Below are 27,388 nucleotides of genomic sequence, written 5' to 3' on the forward strand. Positions count from 1 at the left end.
ATGGATGTTATATTCCAAACAAGTGAGACAAACAAAAAGCAAGTAAACCAACAAATAAAATAACTTATAAGTTCAGGAAAGATTTCACATTTAATTTGAACTTTAAAGGAAGGAAAGGAGCTCACCATTTGAAGAACATTATAGACTCATAGTACAATATGTTAAAAGGCTCTGAGGCAGAAAATTGCTTTGTATTTGAGAAACTGAAAGAAAACAGAATATTTAGAATTTAAGGAAAAGATGAAGTCAAAGAAGGAAAGGTAGAATATAAACCTTCATCATGATGAATATTTTATTCATTCAGTGCATTTTATAAGCGTGGTTGCCAGTCATTTTTATAGGCACTGAGATATATTAATGAATGTGATCTCTAATGTCCTTACACTCATGATTTGTATTCTAAAAGGGGGAGAAAGGAACACACATCCCCCAAAAAGATAATTTAAATAATAATAAATAAACAGATAAATAATAAAACTTCATATTAAAATAAATGCTATGAGGAAAACAAAACATTTACAAACAAAGAAGTAACTTAGAAGGAAATACATATATGTATATATATGTATGTATGTTTGTATGTATGTATGTATACACACACACACACACACACACCACACAATTTATATCTAGTGCTGAAGAATCGACATTTGAGCAGAGACCTGAATGACAAGAATGAAACAGCCATGTGAAGATCCTAGGAAGATCTTTCTAGTCAGAAAGGGGTGGGCAAGGAAGGCAAGACAAAGACCCTAAGTCAGGAATGAGTTTGGCAAGTTTGAGGAGCAGAAGGAAAACCAGTATATCTGGGACATAATGAGAGAGGAATGAAAAGCTAGGGTCAGAGAGGAAAGTGTGCAGGCCTGTGACCATCAGGGTAAGCAGTTCTGCCTTTTTTTTTTTTTTTTTTTTAGTTTTAATAAAAAGCCACTGTTGGATTTTAAGCAGATGCATGATAAAATCATATTTAATTTTTAAAAAGATTGCCAAGACTTTCTATGGAGAATTGACTATGGGAACATGGAAATGGAAAGTAGAGGTAAGAGGCTACTACTATAGGAATCCATAGGGGAAATAAAGGTTACATGAACCATGATGGAAGCAGGGAAGATGGAAGGAGCTTGATAGATTTGGGATATGTATTGACAGAATAACTTGCAGGATTTCCAAAGGATAGGATGGAGAGGTAGAGTGATTTCCTGGCTTTAGACTTGATCAATTTCATGAGTGCTGGAGCCATTTGCCAATGTGAAACAAGTGGTAAAACATAGATTTCAGGGGTCATGGCAAGGAAGTCGAATATTATTCTAAATACATTGGTCATCTATTAGTTGGTTTGAAGTAGTGGTGGGGATATAATTAAATACATACTTTAAGATCATTTTGTTGCTCTTTAGTGAATGAACTAGAAGAAAGGGAAGCAAGGATGATGCCTCAGTAACTGGCTTGAGTAACTGGGTAGATGATGGTGTCATTTTTTGAAAGCAGAAAAAGGTATACAAGTTTTAAGTAAAAGATGAATTCCATTTGGGCCACATTAAATGTGAGATGTCTGTGAGACATTAAGTGGTACTGACAAGTGCTGTTGGATATGTGTTCCTGAGGCTCACTACGAGAGGTCTGGGTCAGGTATATAAATTTTGGAGTCATCAGTTTAAGATGTTATTGAATTTAATGTGTGTGGGTAAGATCATTTAGGGACAAATTTAAAAAAAGGGGGTGAGAGAGGCTATAATCAAGTGCTGAGGATCAACATTTAGAATAAGGTTAAAAAAAAAAAAAAAACAGTAGTGAAAGATCCTGAGAGGAGTTCCCACTGTGGTAGGGGGAAAGCCAAGGAAGAATATGTAGCACAAGCTAGAGAGGGGAGTGTTAAAAAGTATGTGTGTGTGTGTGTGTGTTGTGGGTGGGGGGTGATAGTTCATTTTGCAAATGCAGCTGAGAAGCTGAGTAAAAAGAGAAGAGAGCCACATCTCTTGGATTCAGCAAACTGGAAGTTGTTAGTGCTGTGTCAAGATCAGTTAAGCGGAATGAGTCTAGAAGTCACTCCAGTGGATGGACAGATAACTGGAACATTAAGGTAGCATGTGTAGACAAATCTTTCTGGATAGTTGTCTATAAAGAGAAACAGAAAAATTAGGCTGTGGCAGAAGGCGGTCGTGGGACTAAGTGAAAGTTATTGGAACAAGTATATATACTTTGAAAATGATTCTCTGTAAAGGGACAGATTGGTTATGAAGGAGATACAAGATAACTCAGCTCATCAGGAGTTGGAGCAAGTGAAAGGTGGTGCGAATATACTATGTATCCTCCTTTTTGTCCCCAGATCCATCCTACACTTTTCTTTGTTCTCTTGTCTGTCCCAGGTGTCTGATTTGTGTGGATTATATCAATAGATTCATGTATCCCCTGGTGTTTGATTTGCTTTGACCAGTGGGAAACCCCAGCAAGAGATCAAAGGGAGGGAGACAAATGAGGTCATGGTTTCTATCTCCCACGGAAACATTCTGTAGTTGGGTTAGACTGGTTGTGTTTCTCAGCTGAAATCACTATTCTGCTCAAAGTGGCATCCTGTGTTGGAACCCTGCCTAATACAAGAATTGGAACATAATTTTTAGGACTGGCCCAATAAGCAGAGTTCTAGTTCCTCTATAGCAGTAGACAAAGGAAGAGAGAAAATGAATACAGGTAGATGAGTTTGGTGGGGTTTGCCGTGGGCATGTAAAGGCATGACGTGTGATTGCTTTTGTTTTCTTTCTGAGGTAATCAACTAAGTATTAGAGCAGGAAGTTGTGAGGTCAAAGAAAAATGGATAAAATGTCCATCTCATAGAGTTGGAAATAGATACTACCATAAAACGTTTGAGGGTATTAATTGTAAGTGTAAACAATTAGCATTGTTCAGCTCTTTGGGAGTAGGCATGGTGAAAAAAAAATGTCATGTAAGGCATGTTTTTTGTAAGGCCAAGTACCCTAGCACAAAAGTGGTGAGAGACTTGAAGATGTGTATAGCATAGAAATTATGCTAATGGACCATGAGACCTAGGCCAGACAAGGTTTGGAGGTCAGAAGTGAGGTAGACGGGGATTGGCAGATAGTGGGAAAGTGTAGGGGGTCACTGGGTTAGAGGTCTTTATAGGACCAAAGAATTGTAGGCATGGGTGTGACTGAACAATGAGCTAGATGAATGAGATTTTAGAAATCTTAATATAGAGATGGATCATTTTCTGACAATTGCAGAGTGTAGCTGTGGTCATGGGAGAGGGAGGCTAAATCCTAGTAAGGGAAAGGATTTAACAATGAGGAGGTAAAAGGACTGATGGATGCCTCATGTAGGTGGATTTTGAATACATAGAGAATAATGATAAGAGTTGGGAAAGAAAGCAAAATTGTCATCCAGTAGGTAAACATTTGAAAAGTAAAGGCTTCCCTTCGCACTTAGTACATCTTCTGATTCAGATTTCACTGGATAACAGCAACTGTAAAGAGAGAGTGTGGTATTGTAAAATGGCATGAGCCTTAGAGGAACAAAAGCATGAAGGAGGGAAGAAATGATCTGGGGGTAGCAATGAGGGGCAAGGAAGACACCAAATGTGCCTTTGTGCCTGAGCGATGGGAGGGTGACACTAAAGATAATCTCCATGAAAGAGGACTGAAGGAGAAGCACTGTTATCGGGATATGGTCCAATAAAGCAGAAAGATGAAAGGGCATTCCAAAATTTAGTTGAAAATGTGGAACAGTGTGCTGGTCTCTGAGCAAGAGTAAGTCTTTAGCATTTAGTGACAGTGTGTGGGAACATCAGAAGAACAGCAGCTGGTAAGGCTAGAGTGTGTATGAAACAGTAGAGGGATAAGCCAGGTCAACAGGGTGGGAAGAAAAATGGAATTAGTCTTGTTTCTGAGGTGAGTATAGTCAAGAGGACACATTACTATCATATCCAAAATGCCCTTAGGTGTGATGACCCTCCTGGGATGATTGTTCTCCAGGGGTTGGGAAGAGGGTAATCACCTTTCTAGACAGACTGGCATAGCAACCTCCTCTAAATTTTTCCACTCTGCACTATCTTTCTCTAAGAGAGCAAATTCCAGAGGCTTTACCCATGGTCAGATAGTAAGTATTAGAGCCAATTGCACTCTGGTTTATTCACAGGATACCATGTTCCACCTGCCCCACAAAAATATGCTAACGCATGGATTCTCTTTGTACTTAAACATATGAATTTTAAACAGGGCCTGTTGTGCAGAGCCTTACAGGATTTGGCTCCTCACTCTCTCTTCATTTGGACCTTATTCAGCTGTTTTCCCTCACTTCCTGGATGTGACTGCAGTCACACTGATGGCAGGAGTCCTCTTTCTGGAACACTCCAGTGTCATATTGGCCTCAGGGCTTTTACTTGCTGTGTCCTTGACCTGAAATGCTCTTCTTTCAGATTTTCATATGGCTAAACTCTTTCTCATCTTTTAGGTTCTACCTCATCTCTCATCTCCTCCGTAAAGACTTCCAGACATATTACTCAATTTTGTCTTGTCCTCTCTTATCTTGCCAAGTACCTTAAGGTTGTTCTGTATCCTATTGCCCTATTTTATGCTTTCATGCCATTTATCAGCATTAGAAGTTATGTGTTCTATTTCTTTAGACATTTATTATTGATTTCTTCATCTACATCATGAACTTTATGACTCAGAAATTTCTCTTTTATATAGAGGAGGGCTGGCTCATAGTAGGTGCTCCATAAAATGTTGTTGGATGAATGCATAAACACTTGATAAATGTTGTTTCTTTTTCTATATTCCAAAGTAAGTTACCATTTTTTTCTATAAATATAGTAGTTACAATTTTTATATTTGTTAGGATGAAATGTGGTAATATATAAAAGTCCCTACTCCAGTTTTTACTGCATAGTAGGCAATTAGGTAGTGAGTTTTTTTCTTTCTTTCATCAATACATCCCACTGAAATAGCACAGCAGTTATTGAATAAGTGATATGATTCAAATTGGGATATTGTAATCATGTCAAATTGGATCTTATGTATTACGTATTTTATAGCACATATCACATTATATATTATTTCTTACATATGGTATAAGATAAAAACATATTTTTATTATATAGTCATGGTGAAATTATTATAGTTAAATATTCTCTTTTGAAGCACAAATATTCCCAAAGTAGTCTGCCTTCTTAGGATTTCGCCCTATATTAATTACAATTAGGAAAAATAAAATTGTTCTAAATTAATGTGAAATATTCTGTCTTCTAAGGCAAGCTGTAATTGTCATAGTTTCATGATTAACTAATACCTCCTACCTTCATGTTTACTGTTTCCAGGAAGAACCCTATGTCCTGTTTAAGAAATCTGACAAGCCTCTCTATGGGAATGATCGATTTGAGGGCTATTGCATTGACCTCCTCAGAGAGTTATCTACAATCCTTGGCTTTACATATGAAATTAGACTTGTGGAGGATGGGAAATACGGAGCTCAGGATGATGCCAATGGACAGTGGAATGGAATGGTCCGTGAACTGATTGATCATGTAAGTCTCTTTTCTCATTATTATCATTACCTCTGGTAGACTTTTAAAGGGTTACTTTTTAAGAATTTTTTGATGGTCAGGGGTTAATGACAAAAGCAATAATATATTTCAAGTATGTATTTCATTAAATAATTCTATTGAAAATATATATTATTTTTGCCCTTAAATATAAAGAATCTAAGAGGGATGTGTGGTTCTATTGGAGACAGTTGTCTGTTTTAAATTAACTAGTATTTAGTGATTTAATATCTTAAAATATTTAGTCCTAATTTGCAAATTACAATGTGGATGCCCAACAATTTATTTCTTTTTCACTTTTATAATGCTAAGTTCATAATCAACAGAAAAAATAATGATGCAAACTCTAAATTTTATGATAAAAATTTCCTAGACTAGGATAGGATGCTTCTTATCTTTATTTTTTATTTTTGATATTTCTTATCTTTAGAGGATAGGATAGTTCTTATCTTTAGAGTAGAGATGAAAGAAATCTATAAGGATAGAATATGATACTGTATCAAAATAAAGCAAGTGTACTAAGCATATTGAGCAGGAGGATAGACATTTTATTTGTTCAGTTAGTTAGTTGAATAAGCCAGACATTGCTTCTTTGGCATTATTTCATAACTTATAATTTTATAACTGATAATTTTCATTTATAATGAAAGCATTATTTCATAATTTCTCAGTCAGTAGTGTCAATTAACTCATCCCTTTGAAATATGCTCTTATGTAAAAAAAATAATAGCATTGCATTTGGTTTTGTGTTTGTAATATTTAAGTTTCTTTTGACATTTTGCATAATATTAAGGCGTGAAATTCTTGCTAAATATTCTACAAAATAACAAAGTATATTTTCCTTTAAAATTTAGTGTGAACTAGGGCATCTGGGTGGCTCAGTTGGTTAAGCGTCTGCCTTTGGCTCAGGTCATGATCCTGGAATCCTGGGATCGAGTCCCACATCAGGCTCCCTGCTTGTCTGGAAGCCTGCTTCTCCATCTCACCCCCACCCCTGGCTCATGCTCTCTCTCTCTCTCAAATAAATAGATAAAAATTTTTAAAAAAATACAATGTGAACTGTATCCTAATTGAAAGTTCTTACTAATGGAAGTAGCAAATATAGGCAGTTTTTGCCACATTTTGAAATACTTCGTTGCTATTAATTATGAAGTTCATTATCGAGAATATGGGAATAAGAGAGATCTGAATCTGTATGTATGTATGTATGTATGTATGTATCTATCTATCTATCTATCTATCTGTTTATCTATCTATATATCATCTCTCAATTAAGAAGGAGATGTTAGGCTTTGGTTAGAAGCAGAATAACAACACAAACAATCATTTTTTTTTAAGATTTTATTTATCCATTTATTTATTTGACAGAGAGAGACAGCAAGAGAGGGAACACAAGCAGGGGGAGCGGGAGAGGGAGAAGCAGGCTCTCTGCGGAGCAGGGAGCCCGATCCAGGACTTGACCCCAGGACCCTGGGACCATGACCTGAGCCGAAGGCAGATGCTTAACGACTGAGCCACCAGGCACCCACAAACAATCATTTTTAAAATTTATTTTTCTTTAGATCTTCAACATACTTCTTTTAATGATTTGGAATTTACTCAGTAAGGTCCTAAAGTTCTAGACTTGATCAATTATTTTTAAAAAATTCTGCTTAAACTGTCCATTTATATTTTAACTTTGTAAAATCCATTAATTATGATAACAATGTATATGATTTGGAATCAAATATAAAACCTTAAGCTTTACATTCATTTCTATTAATATAGCAGTAACCATCAAAAATCTTAATTCAAGCTGGTTTAAGCAAAAATGTTAATTTGTTGGTTTGCTTATTTGAAAAGTCCAGAGGTAGTGTGGCTGGATTTAGAGTATCAATATTTAGTTTTTCTGATATTTTGCCTCAATTTAGTCTTTGCTTCCTTTTAGTTGTTTTACTCTTGGACATGTGCCTCCCAACAGGTGGCAAGAACAATTGCCACCAACAGTTCTAGATCAAACATCCAGGTAGAAGTAAAACACCCGGATGGTGTTCATCAAGAGACCCCAAATTTGTTTTCATTGGCCTGAGATAGGTCATAAACTAAATCCTGAACCAATTATCCCATTCAGAAGGAAGTGCTATTCTCACTGGATAGCGTGGGAGCATATATATTCATTCAAGAAACTAGGAGGTGGGGTCAACCTCTTTTTAAAACCATGTAGATTTAGATTTAAGGAACTATGGTTTTTTAAAGGAAAATTAGGATTTTTATACCTGAAGAAAGTAGAGTGGATGCTGCACAGATCAATACAATGGATATCCACTATCAGACCTTTGTATAAGTAGCTTATATGAAGCTTTTATTTTAGTCAGAGCACAGGAGTTTTAGAACCCCAGTGCCTTTATGTATATATTTGTCATAGGTGTTCAATTAATGCTCTTTTAATTAAGCTTTTTGAGATTCAGAATGGATTGAAGGTTTTAGTTTTCTAGAACTTGTTCCTTTTTGACTTCCTATCTATATTTCTTCAAGGAAATTAAAAGTAGAAAATGAAGGTTAGGAAATAATGATTTAGATCTATGGCATAAAAGATGATAGAACACCAAATAAGGGAATAGTAAGGGGGATATTATCAGTTAATATTGGTTTCTCAAGAAAATTACCGTGGTATTGAGTTGAGACCACTGATGAGGGCTTCGAGTTACTGAATCATTCTATTCTTCTTGGTGCCAAATCTGTCATTTCACCTTCCATTTTTCCCTTACTAGTATCCCCTTTCTTGGTGTCCTCCTCATGTCTCATATTGTTGATCTAGCCTTGGTTTTTAATATTTAGCACGAGTCATATTAAAATAGAATGATGATTACAGTCAGTATATTTTTCTTTGTACAACCTCAACCTGGTTTGCATATTTATGAATATGTTAATTTCAACACAAAATAGTAACTCCTACTGATAACCAGATAAATACCCTAAACTTCTTCCTCTCATTGCTTTCCTTGGATAAGCTTACCTTGTCTCATAGTTTGATTACATTTCTCCTACTGAAATTTTACTATTCTGTATCTTTAGCCCTGAGCTTTAGACCCATATATCAACCCACCTCTGTTATATGTTTTGCTTAAATGTTTCATAAGCATCTCAAAGGTAGCATATTCCAGACTGAATTTATTATTTCTCTTTCTTGATCCTTTCCTTTTTGAAGGGTTTCCTATATCAGTATATGGAGCAATGATTCAGTAGGTTTGCCAAGCCAAAATTTAGTAGTCATTTTTTTATCGTCATTTTTAAATTATTTCTCACTCCACCGTGTCCTGTTGAGTGTGCTCCTTAAATAATTTCAAAACGTGCCTACTTATCTCCATCTCCACTGTCATCTGGAATAAAATCCCAATATGAGGTCCTTTTCTTTCTAATCCATTATCTATGTGTGTGGGTGTGTATGCATGTGTATTACTGAAAGATTTTATGCAAGAAAAGGGCATGATCAGAGTTTCCTGTTTCAGAAGGAAAATCTGATCATGCGCTTCTCTTGAATAAAATCTTTCAGTAGTTTCCATTGTTCTAAGGATATAGGACCAACTATATATTTATAAAAACCCTTCCGTATTTGGTCATTGTTTATCTGTTATGGAAATCTTCTTTTTACCCTTCAGATCTAGTCTCAGATCTTCTCCACCATACTTTCTATATTGGGAGGTTGTCTTACATGTAGTAAATCAACAGTGCTTCCAGCAAGAGATCCAAGGGAGGGAAGAGAGTGAGGTCAGAATATTTATTTCCCTCCTCACTCCCTGAGACGTTGCCTTGAGCTGGCTGTGCCCTTACAAAGAACTTCAGTTTCTCGTTATGATGCCTGCTCTGCACAAATCTCTCTCCTGTTTTCAGTTCCAGTTTATACCCTACATAGTTTTGTTTCTTCAGATCTTAGGAGTAGTTACAGTTTAGCTGCTGTTAGCCTTGGGATCCTGCACTATCCCTTAAAATTTCCTGACACCAGTGGTCTTTGAAGTGTGTTCCACAGACCTGCAGAATCAGTATCAGTTTCAGACTTGCTAGAAATGCAAATTTTCAGGCCCTACCCTAGAACTACTAGATCTAAAACTCTGAGGTGGAGACTGGTAGTCTTTCTTTTAACAAGATTCAGTGGTGATTCTGCTAGAACTACTAGATCTAAAACTCTGAGGTGGAGACTGGTAGTCTTTCTTTTAACAAGATTCAGTGGTGATTCTGATATTCTCTGAAATTTGAGAATCAATGTCCTACCCACTACCCAGACTTGTGTAATTAACTAGTTCCTTTGTAAATAAATCCTGCTCAGTTATTATCATTTGAGTGTGCTATTTGTTTTCTATTGAGACTCTAATTGGCACACCTTTCTATATTTTCATCTATTCTGCCCTCTCCATCCAAACCCATGTGGACTTTTTTAAGTCTTGTTCTCTTTTGCTTCCAGCCTAGTTCTCTGTGCATCACTCTCCTCAGCCTCCACCTAAATCACTTCATCTGAATCATTTCTATTTAACTTTGGAACCACTTCCCCAGTGATGCTTTCCCATCCCACCCCAGAAAGCCCACCTGCAATGAGTTTTTACACTACCCTTCTTGCATAACATCTCTCACACTTTAATTACCAGCTTAATAATATCTGTCATACTTATTTGTATGTAAGTTGTATGGTAGTTATACAATCAATCAGGACAATTTCAGGTGCAGGTGTTAGAAACATGTCTAAAAATAGCTTACACAAATATACTTTTTTAAAAGTCCCATAATACTAATGGTGGTTCTCACTTCAAGTGTAGTTGACTCCAGGGTCTTACAGTATGTCATTAATGACTGACCTTTCTTTTGCTGCCTTGTTATCTCTTGGCTTTACTCTCCTCTCTGTATGTTTTATTCTTAAGTACTATCTTTCATATGGTGACAAAGGTGAACTATGGTGGCTCTAGGCCAATGGTTATCAACCTTGGGGAGGTTTTTGTTTTTGTTTTTTTCCCCAAGAGACATTTGGCAATGTCGAAAGGCATTTTTTATTATCTTAAGGATGTGAGGGAGATGCTGCTACTGCCATCTAAGGGTAGAAGCTGGGGGGTGCTAACCTCTAAACAATGTGCAAGATAGCCCCTCACACACACAAAAAATTATTTGGCCCCAATATCAGTCATGCTGAACTAAAGAAACTCTACTTTGGGCTTACCTCGTTCTTAAATCTCTCCTTTTGAAAGAGATAGAGGTCTTCTTTTGCCAAAGTTTCAGCAAAATCCATGGAGGGGTTTGGGTTAGGGTGGGAGGGGTATCAGTTGGATCAGCTTGGACAAGATGCTCATTCTCTGAACTAATCCAAAAGGCTAAAATTGGGGAGGTGGTAGTTGGAATAGCCAGATCTGGGTCATGTGTCCGTACCTGAAACTATGGGATAGAGTCAGCCCTATCTAAATTATGCTATTTATTTTTATATGAATTTGGGTGCACAGGTAACTAATATTTCTCTTATATGAACTATGTGCTAGTCCATTTTCTAATTTTTTTTTCAGGCTATACTAGGTTAATTTTAAGGGAAATAACCATCAAGAAGCTATATTTACACAAGTGTTGTGATGAGGAAATACAATTAAAAATAAAATCTCTTTCCAACCCAGAAAACCTTTCCATAAAGGTAGATGAAAAATAAAATAATTTTATTAATGAATAAGCATTAAACCAGAATGAGATGCACAGCACAGGCAATTCACTAAGAGATTGGAAAAACAAAGAAATCTTACTCTTTTTTATAGCCAGGAAGGCACAACCCATTGCATACATGTTCTCAAGTTAAACAATATGAAGTCCTCAAGTAAGAAGGCTTGAAAGCACCATTTATCACATATAGTTCCTCCTAAATTCATTTGGAAACTGAGGTGACCATCTGTGTTAGCTAATTGATTTTATCCAATAGAAAAATAAACTTCTCAGGTCTTTATGAGAAAGGTGGGCTTTAGGATCCCACCCACCAAAGTTAGGCTCCTCCTCTCCCACAAAAATTTGGAAATAGGGTGTTAGCTTCCATGGTGATTACATTTCAAAAAGATACTTCCCAGATCCTTGGGAAAGGCATTCATGGGTCATAAAGCTGGGAAGAGGTTTAATTAACTTTTTAAAGATTTATATATATCTCAAAGAGAGAAAGGACTTACAAGTTTTCTAAAATAAAAGTTCTAAGAAAAGGGGAGGGGATATATTCCTTTATTTTCAACAGGGAGAATTGAGCCTCCTGTGTTTAATTTGTATTTGCCTGTACAGTTGCAAGTCTTTGTTATTTTAGTAAAGCCGGTCTTAACCACCTTCTTTTCCATATCTCCTTTTTGAGAAGACCCTCAATGTACAGGGCTTGGTATAATCTCTCAAATTTATTATGATCTAATGAGAGATGATTTCTTGGTGATATAATATGAAGATACAAGAAAGATATTAGGAGAATGTGGCTCCCTGAGGCAGTTAGTCCTTAAAAAGTGACAAGCCTTCCCCCCGAAAGCACCTTGGTCTTCTATCATGTCCACAGTAAGCCTGCACAACATGGCATACTAGTACGTCCCTGTTAAGGCAGATGTGGGTTCAAATCCTAATTCTTTGCTATGTAGTTTTATGCCTTGGGCACATTGCCTTAAGCTCTTTGATCCTTATTGTTCTCAAAAATAAAATAGATAATATCATATTAATAATTAGGAAGATATATATAAATTCCCTAATGCTCTGCCTGACAGATAGTAGATAAGCAATACAGATACATTAAGTATAAAATTGGTGTCTTCTTACTTATTCTTTCTAGTATATTGTTAATGAGGATTCTTGTTGAGGACTAAAAAGTAAAACATGTAGACACTCTTACAGTGTGAAAAATGTAGGGATTAGGGTTGCTATTGGTATTAATTTTGAATCAGAGTCAGTAATATCGACATTAAGTTTTAATAGTAAAATTCTTTATTAATTGGAACTTTGGTATTCAAATATCTCATTACTTTTCTACCTAAATGATCTATGTTTGGTGGTTTTATATTAGAATTAAATATAGGGAAGAATTAATAGAGAGTCAAATTTAGTGCAAGATTAGCAATGGGGAAGATAAATGATAGTGGGGAGGGATGGTATTTAGGATACCAGCAAAACAGAGACACCCAATTAAAAAAAATTACTATTATATATATTTTTTAAATCAAAGTAAATCATTATAGGTAAAATCAAAACATATTTGGACCTCCTTGTATTTATTTTATGGTTTGGTAATGTGTCAAATTTGAATTCTATTAAAACTGAAAGTGAAGAGCTACATTATCCTTGCTTAAATCTTTTAAAATCTCAACCCAGCACTTCTTAAATACATTTTTTAAATAAAAATCACTCAGAAACAAGTCATTTGGTGAATTTCAAAAAAGAAATGTTGATAGCGTATGTCCTACTACAGAGGAAGTAGAGGAGTAACTTAGTCAGTTTTCCCTTTATTTGGTGACCTGCTTTTTTAGGTCTTTCCATCAGGCTATCTATTGAGTTTTTATGCTAATTTGTGCCATGGGCCATTCTATTTGAAGTTAGTTGGGCAGCTATAAAAGTCGATATTTTTTGCGAGTCATCAGACTAATTAAAATCTAAATCGGGACACTATTTTACCTTATCAGTTCACTGCATCTGTGGTCCTCTGTATTGTGCTGTATACTTAGGAGTATTCATTTGCTTCCAATATACTGAAAATAATTGGGAGACACAAATAATACAGTTGCAGAAAGTGTTCAGCATTAAAGAATATTTACTGAAAGAATGGCATAAATGTTCAACAGTGTTCCACAACAAATGTTAAACTCAAGCACCACTCTCCTTAGAGAAAATGCTACATATTTTCCAAATGCTTTTATTTTTATGTTGCCTTCCAAGGCCCCAGTGAAAATTTCCATTCAAGTACCAAGTAAAGAAATACACAGTGACCACCTTTCCTTTTGAAATTAAAGCATCAGAACTTTTTATATAAATTTTATGAAATACATTATAAAGGTTTCAGTCTTAAACCAAAGTTAGCTATTGAGCTATTCCAGGTGGCAGTCTATGTTGTGTGAATGGAGGTCTCAGTTTCTTGGATTCCCCACAAAAGATCTACCTGAGGACCCGTGCTCAAATAAATACAGCCAATAAGGAAGGTAGCAAGCCCAAAGCAGTTTATTAAGGACAGTATAAGCTCAAGATGGGAGAGTGGGCAGGTCTGGAGGTGGCAAGTGCAGGGGCGGGGAGGGGTTTAGGAGTATCTTTTCCTTTTATGTTTGCATTGGTTAGGGGTTGTAGCTGGGAGTGTCTCTGACTCAGGTTATTTCCAATCATCTAAGAGACTCATCCTACCTCTTGGTCTGGAGAGGTAGTTTTTGCCCTAGAAAGTTCTTGCCCAAATTGTCATGGCCATCTTCCCTCCCTGGGGGGAAGGGGTTGAAACCGCAATGTAAAGATATTATAATGAAGCTATAGGTTACCCCGGGGGTGGGGGCAGAGGTTGAAGAGCAGAACACTTGTTCTGCACTTGTGGCTCTTGGTCTGTCAACCCCAGGGTATTGGAAGCCACTAGACCAGGATGTTGAAAGCCACAAAGTGGGGATATTGTGCCCTCAGGTTTCTAATGTGTAACCTATTTATCACTTCCCTTGCCTCCAACTTATGTCTAACTTACTGCAGACTCTATCAGAGCCTAACTTAGTAGAGGTGAGAACACAAACTTGCTAATGCAACCATTGTATTAAGTGAGGCAAAAATTTTACTTGTAGCTTTGGGTTGTGTATTCTTTATGGCTAATAACTCATTTATGGGCTCATGAGACTACTGTTGTATGTTATTCATAAAGCCAACTAGAGTTTTCATAAGCATGAGGGAAAACACCTAAGCTGCAATAAGCTAGCAGCACATATTAATTATGGGACTACTTAAAGGAGACAAGGGCAGTTAAATTACTTTCAAATCTCTGGTGATGTTTGCCTTGGCAGTCGAAAACTTTAGGAAAATTTATACTTGTAAACATCCATACAGTGGTATGCAAAGTCTCTGTATGTGCAGGTTAAAAACAAACCAGAGATCACAGACACTCCTTGTTATTTGAAATTCTTTGCTTTTTCATCTTTCCAGCAGAATATGCCCCAGCTGGAGGCAAATTTTAGCACACTCTTAAACCAGTGGTCTTCTGGGCCTTTTCTGACCTAGTGTCAATGCTGATAAGTTGTGTGAGGGAATATTATATCAGCAAGTCCACAGTTACTTCTTACCTGGGCAAATTTGGGAATTTGGATGCTATCTATTTTTTATAATTACAACTAAAAAATGAGAGGTTCTTAAAACTATATTCATGGTCCTTTTACCTCATTAGAATTGTATAGATTAGAGGCGCCTGGGTGGAGCAGTTGGTTGAACGACCACCTCTTGGTTTCCATTTGAGGTCCTGATCTCAGGGTTGTGAGATTGAGCCCTGCGTAGGTGTCTGCACTCAGTAGGGAGTCTGCTTGAGTTTCTCTGTCTCTCTCCCTCTCCCCACTTCATTCTCTCTCTCTCTCTCTCTCAAATGAATGAATAAAAATCTTAAAAAAAAAGAATTGTGTAGATTAAAGTATTAGTCTATTAGAAGTGTACATTTTCTTTTAAATGCATTTGAAACTTAGATCTTTTAGAGGGGCCAACTTATCTTCCAAAGGTTCCAACTTTTCTGTGCTTAAAGAGACTTGCATTTTGATATCATTAACCATTTGTGGTTGGTAAGAGTGTATTGGTCAATAAAAGCTTTTTCTTTTTAATGAGGCTCCTTTTTATAGCTTAAAGTGCTGTTGAAATTTTAAAAACAAACAAAAGCTTGATCATTTGACAGATTTCTTAAAAAAATACAGTGAGAAAGAAATTCAGTTTCAGTTTATAAAACAACTATGGCAAAGTGGGAAGTCTATTGGGATCTATTCACTCTTATTTTACATTATTTTGAAGAAGACCTGTGATGCTATGGATTTCCAGCTGCATGAATGCTTCCCAGCATGCTGTCTTAGCATTGCAATTGGTATTTAACATTATCAAGCCTTTTATGATTCATAAATGAGCCTAACAGGACCTCGCTATACTTTGCTTTTGCCTCCTGATTGCTCTTTTATTATATTCTAGGAAGGAAATCAAATATTTGTTTTTCAGGGAACTTAAAAAGGCTCCAGGTATTATCACAAAAATGGAAAGGCTAAATCAAAAAACAGTTTCAAATAAATGGGAATTGACTTGCACTGTAGCTTTGAATTTTGATGATATGTTGTCTCAATTTTGCACTCTAGTGGAAGCTTTCTAGTATTTTCAGTTAAATGAAGAGTAATAATATTATGATCACTACTTTTTTTTTAATTTTAGGAAAAATAACTAAAAAATAAACATGCAAATTTATTTATAATTCCCCATGACCCAAAAGTGACAACTATTACCATGTTTGCTTCCTTTGTTTCAAGTTTCTCTCTTTTAATATAAGACATTGGTAGACCATGTTGAGGTCCCTTAGTCACCATAAAGTTTCTCAATTTAGTAATGTTCTAAGTCAAGCACAAAAGATTGAATTACATTTCCCTCATCCCTCCACATGTAACCGCTATCTTAAGTTTGGTGTTTTTCTGGCCCATTTTATGTAAATCACTCAGTAGTACTCTATAATAGGAATATGCTGCTTTTATTTAACTAGTCTTCTACTGAGGGACACTCAAGTTAATTTCAGTCTTATGTTAACAAAAATCAGTGTTGTTATGAAGATCCAGTTTTGTTGTCTTGTCTCCTAGAACACCTATGTAAGAACTTCTCTAAGGGGTGTACTGAGAAAGGAATTGTTCAGAGTTCATTTCCAATTTTGTAAGATATTGAAAATATTGTTCTCCAAATTATTTTATTAATTTACCCTTCCACTAATAGAATAAAATTTCTGTTTGTCTGCAAAATCACCAACTTCAGGTTCTCACTATTTTAATTTAGTTAATCTGAATGCAAATGAAATCTCATTGCTTTAATTTACAATTCCCTGTTAGCCTCTTTCTCCTCTCCCTATATTTATAGACTAGTTTCTCCTCAGAATTTCCCATTTACTTCCTTTGACTTTTATGACTGATACATAGTATTTGGTTATATTTTCTGAATATTAATAATGCAAATATTTATCCCAGTTAGGATCTTGTTTTTTAATTTGTTTAAAGTGTGTGTGCGTGTGTGTGTTTTGGTATTGAAGTTTTAAAGTTTGAGTTTTTCAAATTTATTAATTTTTCTTTATGGCTTGTGATGTTTTTGTGCCTTGTTAGAAAAATTCTTCCTTAACTGGAGCTCATGAAGATATATATATATTTTTTATTTAAGAGTCTAAGGTTTTTGTCTTTCAAATTTAGCTCTTTTGTCCACCTACAATTTGTTCATTAAGTCTACATGGGTTGGACTTCAACCTAAGTAAAAGTCTCAATTCCTTCTGCTCCCTTCATGAGAAGTAGACCCCAAATACTCTAAGCTACAACATACTTGTTAATAATTTTCCTTTGTTTGTAAAAAAAAAAAAAGCACTTTGGAAAGCAAATGATTTTTGCTTTTAATGAGAAATCCTGTGACTATTATCTCAGATATTAGAGGCAAGGAATTAGGAAAAGTACATGACATATTAAAAAGCGCTAATGCATTCTTTTTGACTGAACTTTTTTCTCAAAGCAGATTTAAACAGCAAGCTCTCACAGTCAGAATGTACTGTCACATAGTTCAGAGGCAAAGATGAGAGAGTTAATATAGAAGTTGGATATCACAGACCAGTATAATTCTGATTTTGTACCATATAAGAGATGATGATTCATTGGAAATTATCCCACAATCGATACTCAATAACCATTTATTGAACACTTATTCTGAGAAAGACACTGTTAACTACAGCAGTAACAATATCTCTTAAAATATTGATTACATTTTGTAAAAAAGGAAATAAGACATAAGTGTTTTTTTTTCATTTTTTAAAGATTTTATTTATTCATCTGAGACACAGAGATACAGAGAGAGAGAGAAAGAGAGCATGAGGAGGGGGAGAGGCAGAGGGAGAGGGAGAAGCAGGCTCCCTGCTGAGCCAGGAGCCCGATGTGGGGCTTGATCCCAGGACCCTGGGACCACGACCCGAGCTGAAGGCAGACGCCTAACCATCTGGGCCACCCAGGCACCCCAAGACATGATAAGTGTTAAAGATTTCTTTTAATACTAGTATAAAAAAGAATTTTTCCCTCTATGTGTTTGCCCAGTAACATTGAGGTTATGTTGAGAAATACTTGGTTTTTTAACATGTTTCTTTTTCTATCATGTACTCTCAAGATTTTTAATTTTATTATTTATTTATTTATTTATTTATTTATTTTTATTTATTTATTTTTTGGAGAGAGAGAGCGGGGAGGGGGTGTGGAGGAGCAGAGAAAGAGAATCTCAAGCAAGGCCCATGCTCCGCACAGATCCTGACACAGGACTTGATCCCAGGACCCTGAGATCATGACCTGAGCTGAAATCAAGAATGGATGCTTAACTGATTGAGCCAGCCAGGCACCCCAATAGTCTCAAGATTTTTAAAAGAATTTAATCCCTAATTGCAATCTTTTGCTAATTTGCTCTTTAATTGTAATTTATAGCAAACAGAGCTAAGGATTGTTTTATTTTGCAATTGTATAATAAATTAGTGAATAAATATCTCTCACGGATACTACTTAAGTTCTTCAGATATGATACCTGAATTTAAGATACTTCAAATATCAGCAAAGTAAATGTTTTGGACATAAATATTACCAGAAAAATATAGTACAAAAACATAATTTGAAGTCTAAGAGGAAATACAATGCTAAAGTTGATATTTTAGAGAATCCTATAGATGTAGAGAAATTCCTATATACTCCTGTACATTCTATGCATAATTTTGCCTCCTACAAAACGGTATACGGTAAATCAGTCTCACACTGCCAGGCATTGAAACTTTTAAGTTTTTCCCTAACCCTTAGTTAGGGAAGGCTTCTTAAAAAAGAGGGGTGGGAGGTAGTGCCTGGATGGCTCAATCGGTACAGCATGCAACTCTTGATCTTGGGATTGTAAATTTGAGTCCCCCATTGGTTGTAGAGATTACTTAAAAACAAAATGTTTTAGGGGCACCTGGGTGGAACAGTTGGCTAAGCTTCGGACTCCTGGTTTCTCTTCAGATCATGATCTCACATGGTGAGATCAAGCCTCCTGAGTTGGCTCACACTGAGCATGGAGTTTGCTTAAGACTCTCTGTCCCTTTCCCCTTGCCCTTCCCCCAGGTGCTCGTGTGCACCTGCATGTGCGGGCACTCTCTCTCAAATAAATAAATTTTTAAAAAAATAATAAAATCTTTTGATAAACCTCAAAAAGTAGCTGAACCCCAAAAGCTTCATAAATGAACAGAGGAAACAGATTAGAATGGAGAAGGCTTGAGTTGGGAATTTGATAACTCAAAGTGTTATGTAAAAATGAAAGTAGAAATATAAATTAAGGGCAAGTGTATTCTGGGAGAAAATTACCCACATGAGCTGATCTAAAATCTAGAATTACTTGAGTTCAACAATAAAAAGTTTACATTTGACTCAGAGAGTGAATTTACAGTGGCACTATTGAAGCAGTGGGCTGGAAAGTTTATCTGTGGTATATGGAACATCTGTGTGTTATTAAATAATAAACACTGATTTGCATCTATTATTGCCAGAAAAGCAAAATAAATGTAACTGAAAACAGATATAAACAAATGTGGTTTTTCAAAAATGACATTTGCTTCAGAACATAAAACAAATCTAAACAGAAACAAAGTCCCTAAACAAAAAATAAAATTTTAAAAAGGGAAACCACAGCATAAATTTTCTTAATTGAACAGATATCATTCTTTGTTAACTGTGATTGAACTTTCCTATCACATGAAATTAATGTGGGGTTTCTTTTCAAAGTAAATTTGAACAGTGGAACATATAATTTCTAAAATAAGATATTCTTCATGATGTCCCCTAATGGAAGTATAATTCAGTACTAGTTCAGCATTTTTGTGCCTAACACAAATTTAGGCACTAAAAATATAAAGATAAACTTGAATCCTAGGTGAGATAGGCACTTAAATAATTTCTATATACTTCAGGTAATGCAATAATAGAGATATTCCCAAGATATTTTGGGAAACCTGAAGGGTATATATCTAATCCTGGCTGGAAGGAAAAGGATCAAGAAAGCCATTAAGCTTTAATTCTAAGAAAATGACAGATGCTTTTCCAATATACTATTTTTTGTGTTGTAGTTAATTTAATTTCAGCATGAAGTTTTACCTGAAGGATATTATTTTATATAATATCACATGTGACTAAAGGAGTGAACTATAACTTGATCAGGTTCATTTAAATATATTGAAAAACAATTCAATTTAAGATAAACTCTGATCTGATTCAGAAAATTGTTCAAAATTGTTCATTTACTTTATTAACATAAAGTAAAAAAAGGTTTCTACATCTTTTTTCCTGATTTACTTTTATTCATTAAGAACAATCTATTACCAAAATATTTGTTTGATAATATACCATTACACTAACATTAACCACTGTTGTTTTATGCCAAAATCATGTGTCTTCACCATATAATTTCCTGATCATTTCTAAATACATTTTAAGGTTTCCTGGCCCCCTAAGAATTCAGTTTTTGCTAAAGATATAGTCACTGAACTAGAGTTTTTTTGGCTGTCTTTGCTTTTTTAACATATTCAATTATGATGATATTTCTGATCAAGTTTTGTTTTTTAAGCATATCCAACTCGGATCACTGGCCAATCAAATGTATTGTCTGTGGGATTTATTCAAGTACAAATTTATTTACTTGTTTATGTGATAGTATTTATCTTAGTATTAGACAATACAAAACTATCATTTATACCCTTGTATTTTCTTCTCCATGGAAGTGATTCATTTTGATACCTGATAATACACTCAGCTCCCTTTGTTCACTGTTGATTAATTTTTTAGCAACCTTTAGATTAAAAAATATTCTCTCTAGTGTCACTTTCTGTTTTCCAATGCATACATCTTCAAGCTTTTCTCCAAGTCAGAATATAAACTCTAGGGGAAACTGCATCTCTAGGACTTAACACTGGCTAACACATAAGATACTTAATGAGGGTTTGTTAAATAAATTAACTATTCTTTATCTATGCCAATTTAGCCAACTCCACTTACATAACTACTTACAAATAGGGATATGCCTCAAATGAATTTCCCCAACCATCATAGTTTAGCTATTAACACATATGCCTTGTCTCCTCTGTGCAGATGTCAGTGTCTTGACTGAGGCAGAAATGATTTCATGTTCTTCTTAGCATTTCTCACAATACCCACCACAGGGTCCCACACATGGTGAATATGGTCAATAAATGTCTGTAAAATAAATAGATGAATATATAGTATCCACCCAGCCTCTTCTACTCTCCACAGTAAGGAAATGCAATAAACTTTCCATTATACCTGTGATTACCATGAACGATAGCTATGTATCGTTGCAGATTCCTTCTGAAAAAAGTAAAATCAGGTGAGATTGTTGAACTCATTAGAAGTTCGAATTTTAAAGTAGAGAAATGAATCGTACCTATGGGATAAAAGATAAAGACATTCTGAAACACTTACTATTCCTAATGTAGACACATAGGAAAGTCATTTTCTGTTTCTTAAACAGATAACATCAGATAGACAGTAAACAATGAGAGAACAGGAGAACATGAGTTAAACACTCAGGGTAAGACACTTAAACAAAGTGACTTTGTCCTTAAATCCCCCCAAATAATAGTACACAAAGGTCGGAATTGTTACAATTATATTTGTATAAGTCAAATGAGACTTGATTGCATCTGACCGTATTGAATGATAGCGTGTCTTCAGGGCAGGAGCAGAAGAGAAATGTGTGCTCTGTAATCAAAGGGTCATCAGTATAAAAGTCACAACTGTAGCATCAGCACCTCAAGAAAACAAGTCATCCTGGTCATCTGAAAGTTGATCTTTTAAGCACCTTAATTCAGTCTTTTTGGATGGAAGCATTTTTAGACTGCATTACAAATATTTCACTCTTTGAAACTGCAGCGCACTTTTTTTCAAATTCCAGTTGAAAACTTCATGTTTGTTTTGATGCTTTCATGATAATTTTATACTTTACATTGCCATCACCCATGAATATGAAATTCATGTCTACCAAAATTTCTTTGTGATTTTGTGAAATGGCTTGTGATTGAAATGCTGCAAACATTTGCTCAGTAACCATACACTTTTATTCTCTTACCTCTTCTATAGGTTCAAATGGGCCCTTAATTCACCCTGTCCTCACTTCCCATCACCTTAAAAGAGCTGTGTGCTTGCTTCACATTGTATCTCAGCTTATTTCCTTCAGCTTACTACCTAGTGTTTTGTATTTATTCCAAACTTCCTCACATACATTTTACCTGCTTTCCTACACAAACTGTTACACAGACTACGTAACTTTTATGTCTGTTTTCAACCAGCATGTAAATAATTGAAGGTTAGTCTTTTAAGAAATGTGTTGATAATAAGCTGATTGATGAACTGTGCCTGGTGAACCGAGGATAAGATCGAGTTAAATATGTTTAAGACTGGCATTGATGGCTCAGTAGAGCTACCCACACATGGTAAGGATTCCAGAGCAGAGATCTCATGAATCTGGGTCTGGACCATAGTTATGCAAGTCTCCATTATTTATTACACAGTTACTCAGGAATTATTGAGCTAACTAAACACATAGCACTGATTTTAAATCCGAATATTAGTTTTCATGTGAGTGTACCAGGGACCAGTGCTTGGCAGCATTCTTATTCCTATTCCAGAGATGCAATTAGAAGCCAACTTACAAATCAGTGGACAAAGAGACAAAGGCCAAAGCCCCGGTAATCAGATCTCTTGTCCTGTATTCTGGTGATGTCTCTTTCTAATTACTACTGCAGGGCATTGAGAATCAGAGCATCCTTTCTTGGTGATAAAAATCTAGACATACTATTTTATCTCTCATTTGGCTAGGCAGATCATCACACATCTGGTTGGATAAAATATCTTATCTCAAGGATGTTACAATACAATTAAGTGGGCTATCATTTTTTTTTATTATTATTCATGAAAGACAGAGAGAGAGAGAGGCAGAGGGAGAAGCAGGCTCCCAAGGAGCAGGGAGCCCGACACGGGACTCGATCCCAGGACCCTGGGATCACGACCTGAGCTGAAGGCAGACGCTTAACCATCTGAGCCACCCAGGCGCCCCCGGCTATCATTTTTTAAAGAAACAATTGCTTGTCTGATTAGATTAATAAGAGAGTGGTAACACATCATTAATCTCTTAAAACAGTTTCATTTTTATCATCTAAATTCACTTCTTCCTTTTTTTTTCTCTTTTCTTGATCTCTTTTGGATTGAATGAGTTTTCTTTGGACTCATTCCTTTTTTTCCTCTATTAGTTTGAAGTTATAAACTTTATTTTTACTTATTATTTTAGTGGCTATTTTAACAAGAATACTTAATAAAATACCAATTAATCAATACTTTGTCTTTCTCCAAAACAATACAAGGACCTTAGAAAACTAAACTGATCAACCCCTGCTGGCATCTACTATTATTTTATCTATAACTTGATTTTTAGTTAATATTAAAAACACTCCATTAATACTATTTTTTTAAAGATTTTATTTATTTATTTGAGAGATAAAGAGAGTGAGAGAGAGAGCCCAGAAGGGGTAGGGTCAGAGGGAGAAGCAGACTCCCTGCTGAGCAGGGAGCCGGACGTGGGACTCGATCCCGGGACTCCAGGATCATGACCTGAGCTGAAGGCAGTCGCTTAACCAGCTGAGCCACCCAGGCGCCCCCATTAATACTATTATTTCATATAATTTGTATTTGTTTAGCTTGAACACATTTAACACAATGATTTGCTTTACTCTCAATTGTTTCATATGTCACAGACATTCTTCTGTGGGATCAGATTTTCTTCTAGAATAATAATACACTTAAGTAGTGCCTTTCTGTTGGTAGTAAATCTTTCTCTTAATAACTTTTTTTTTAATTGGAAATATCTTCATTTTGCCCTCATTCTTGACAGTTTTGCTGCTATGCAATTTTAAGCTAAGTTACTTTTTCTCAGGGTTTTGAGCATATCAGCCCAATCTTTTCTGACTTTCATTATTGTTCTTGTGAAGTTTGCTATATGATTATTATTCCATCATATTTCCCTATCTTTTTTTCTGTCTGCTTTTAAAAATCTTCTCCATGTGTTTGGTATTTTTAGCTTCATTTGGGTGAATCTCAGTTCCCATTTATTTATCTTGCTTAGTTTACATTGACAGAGCACATGAGGATTCATGACATCTATCAATTCCATAAAAATTCTCAACCATTACTCATTATATGTTACCCGTTTATGGAAATCTGATTAGATTTATTTTAGAACTTCCATGGCATTTCAACTCTATTTTCCCATTGCCCTCTCTCCATGCTGCATTTCATGTAATTACTTCTGACATATCTGCTTTTTCACTAGTTTATACTTTAGCTTTTCTAATCTGTAGTATAATTAATTCATTGAATTTCTGATTTTATGATAATCTTTATTTTAAAGAGACGTATTGTTTTTTCCCTGCAACTCTCCCTTGTAATTTCTAATAGTTTTTTTTATCTTTTTGTGTTTTACATGTCTTCTCATTCCTTTAAATGTGATATATAATACTTATTTTATGTTTATGTTATATATAGATAACTTTAATATCTGAATGCTTGAGTATCTGATCCTGCAATTTGTTATTTCTGCTGACTATTCCCAGAGTGACTTGTTTTATTGGGTACTTTCTGATATTTTACTGTTGGAGTATACATAATCCTTGAAACATCATTTGTTGAAACACCTGAGACTTTTGTTAACATGAATTTCTTCTGAGAAATTTTATATGAGCTTCTATTAGGTCTTCAGTGACACAAACAAACCAGAACCTATTAAAAGAAATTTTGTATTTGACCTTTTTTTGGGAGATCACCATATGAGCATGGATTAGTAGTTAGGAATTCCCAGAGAAGGCATTTTTTCCCCCTTTTTACTCACATTTAATTAAAGCCAAGACTAAATCAGGAATGAGTCCCCATCATCTATTTCTGTGGGGTGGGCTTTATTCTAGTTGGCCCACTGAGTATGGGTGTGCTAGGGTGTGTTGGCTTTATATAATAAAGTCTCAGTCTGATCATTTTGCATGGGACCCAGGATTTACCTTCTGCTTTGGGCTTTTGGCCCATCACATGTCAAACTCTAGTCTATGAGGATTACAGGATTTCGGATGCCCTCAGGGCAAATGTCAGCTCAAAATCTTTGGATTTATATTTTCTTCTTTCGAGTTGTTATGAATTAAAAGTGTTCTTCTGGTCATTTAATCTTTCGGGAAATGTGTCTGGTGGGATGTTTCTACAAATACTTAGTTCTTCACATTACATATTGGATTCTGGTATTGTCAATTTCATTTTCAGGGAAATGACATTTACCTGACCCCAACCCCTAAGTGGGAGGACATGAAAATTAAAAATTTAGTATTTAATTTATTTAAAAAAATGGGAATAAAAAAGAGCGGTACGGTTAATCATTGTATAATTAATTATATTAAACAAGAACCCGGAATTACATTTACTTCTTTTATTTATTGAAGGGTCTACTTCGTGCAATGTTCTGTGCAAGTCCCTGACAATGACATAAAGACCACTTAGACTTGGACTCCTCCCTCCTGCATATTTAATACAGTACAGAAACTAAATATGATTATAGAATCACCATAACAGATTGATGGAAGTATCATGGTGCACACATGAGGGATGGAGAGTAAATCTCAAACAAGGAGAGAATATATGCAGATTGAAGGAGGCATGTGAAAAGCTCTGTGGGAAGGTGACATTGAATGGACCTTGAAAGGTCGATCTAACACAATCAAAGTTGTGGATCAGAAAAATATGCTCAGGCAAACCATTTTTTATAAACACCAGTCAGGCCATGGAAGAAGGCACTGCATTGAAATTAGTATAAATGCTTTCTAATCACTTTCTCCTAAGATATTATTCACTGATCAAGAATATCTATCAGTCAACAGCTGTGATGAATCAATGCAGGACTATGCATGTGTGTGCACAAGCACACACACACAAATATTTTATTATGTTCAATTTGTCTAGCTTAAAAAAGCAAACTGGTGTTTTAAAATATAAGATAATGATCTCCCACCTTGGGATCAACATTACAAATAAAAATGTCATTTGAAACACATGTAAAATCTGAAGTTAGTTTTTGAGAAGTCAAAATTTAAGAAAAAAATGTGTAGGCAAATCAGTTAATTATGTAAATAGTAATATTAGGTTGAAACAAAAAATTGTCATTTTTGTAGATTAAGATGATATATCAAGAATTTCACCTGCTCCATCCTATACATTTTTCCTATTCATGATACCATTAAAAAGTTTGCAGATTTTCCTACCTTGAAATTTTAAATATATAACTTTTAAAGGTTAGTCTAAGATCACTTGTAGATCCTTACCTTTAGAGGACAGTTGTTGCGAAGATTTTTTTTTCTGATAATTAACAAGCTTTCTTAAGACTCCAGATCTAATTAGAACCAATAACTAGTCTAAATGATTAAAATGTGGTTTCGCACAAAAACGAAAACAAACAAACAAACAAAAAACCTCATCCCTGAAGCACTCTTTGAGGCCTAAATTTTCTGCCAGTGCAGTGCCAGAGCCCTGTCACCATTGTCTAAACCTTGGCAAAGTTCAAAGAGAGCTCATCAATGCACAGTGAGAATTAATGTGCTCCACTCATTATCCTGCTGAGACCCTTTGTTAAACAGTCCATTTCTATGCTGTTTTTAAGGTTGTGCAGTTGTAATCCCTGGACAACTGCCAGGAATAGCCATCGTAGCAAAACAACCAGTGTCCTTCTGTTTTCAATTCAATTTGTCATTGTGTAAGGAATTTTTTGAATTATGATGAATCTTGCTGCCAGTCAGTATTTGTAGGTCATCCCAAAACCCTAAGTGAAGGATGTTACTTCTATGCTCTCATAGATGGATTCATTCCCATACGTCTCTTTACATACATTTTTTATGCTATGGTTTGTCATAATAGGTCAGGTTGAATTTTCTAAATAAAACAGAGTACCATAATATGCATATAAATAATACCAAGGTTCTGATGTTCTCTTATTGCCTCTATATAAATCATGGTGCACTTAAAAAATAAACTTGAGGGGCGGAGCAAGATGGCAGAGGAGTAGGAGACCTGGATTTCGTCTGGTCTCAGGAATTCAGCTGAATAGGGATCAAACCATTCTGAACACCTACGAACTCAACAGGAGATCGAAGAGAAGAATGGCAACAACTCTCTGAACAGAAAATCGGCCACTTACTGGAAGGTAGGACGTGCGGAGAAGTGAATCCGAGGCGATATTCGGGAGGATAGGCGGCGGGGGGGGGGAGGGGGCCTCCGTCGGCCGCTTCTGGCAAGTGCTAGAGCCGCGGAGCACAAAATCGGAACTTTTAAGAAGTCGGCTCCGCTGAGGGACGTCGCTCCAGTGGCTAAGCGGGGGGTGGAATCCTCCCGGGACAGTGTGGTCTCAGGACCCTCGGGGTCACAGAAAGACGAGGGGTGCCTGAGTGCGGCAGAGCTCCCAGGTATTGGAGCGGGGAAGCCGGCTGCAGAGACGGAGCCGAGGCGCGGGCTCTCAGATTGGGGTGGCCATAAACTGTGACCCGTGGCCCAGTCAGGCCACTGCTCCTCCAGCAGGGAC

The 27,388-nt window shown here is 35.8% G+C and overlaps 1 protein-coding gene across 7 annotated transcripts in view; it reads left to right on the plus strand.

Annotated features, from left to right (window-relative positions):
• Positions 1–27,388, plus strand: part of GRIK2 (glutamate ionotropic receptor kainate type subunit 2) — a 778,198-nt gene that overhangs the window by 553,980 nt on the left and 196,830 nt on the right. For all 7 annotated transcript variants that reach the window (XM_073893710.1, XM_073893711.1, XM_073893709.1 and 4 more), the window contains one exon: positions 5,330–5,536. In XM_073893710.1, coding sequence (XP_073749811.1) covers positions 5,330–5,536 — 207 coding nt within the window. The remainder of the gene's footprint in view (positions 1–5,329; positions 5,537–27,388) is intronic.

This window comes from Callorhinus ursinus, unplaced genomic scaffold, assembly GCF_003265705.2.
Source record: "Callorhinus ursinus isolate GAN/ISIS: 27379988/994484 unplaced genomic scaffold, GSC_fseal_2.0 scaffold6, whole genome shotgun sequence".
NCBI classification, from domain to species: Eukaryota; Metazoa; Chordata; class Mammalia; order Carnivora; family Otariidae; genus Callorhinus; species Callorhinus ursinus.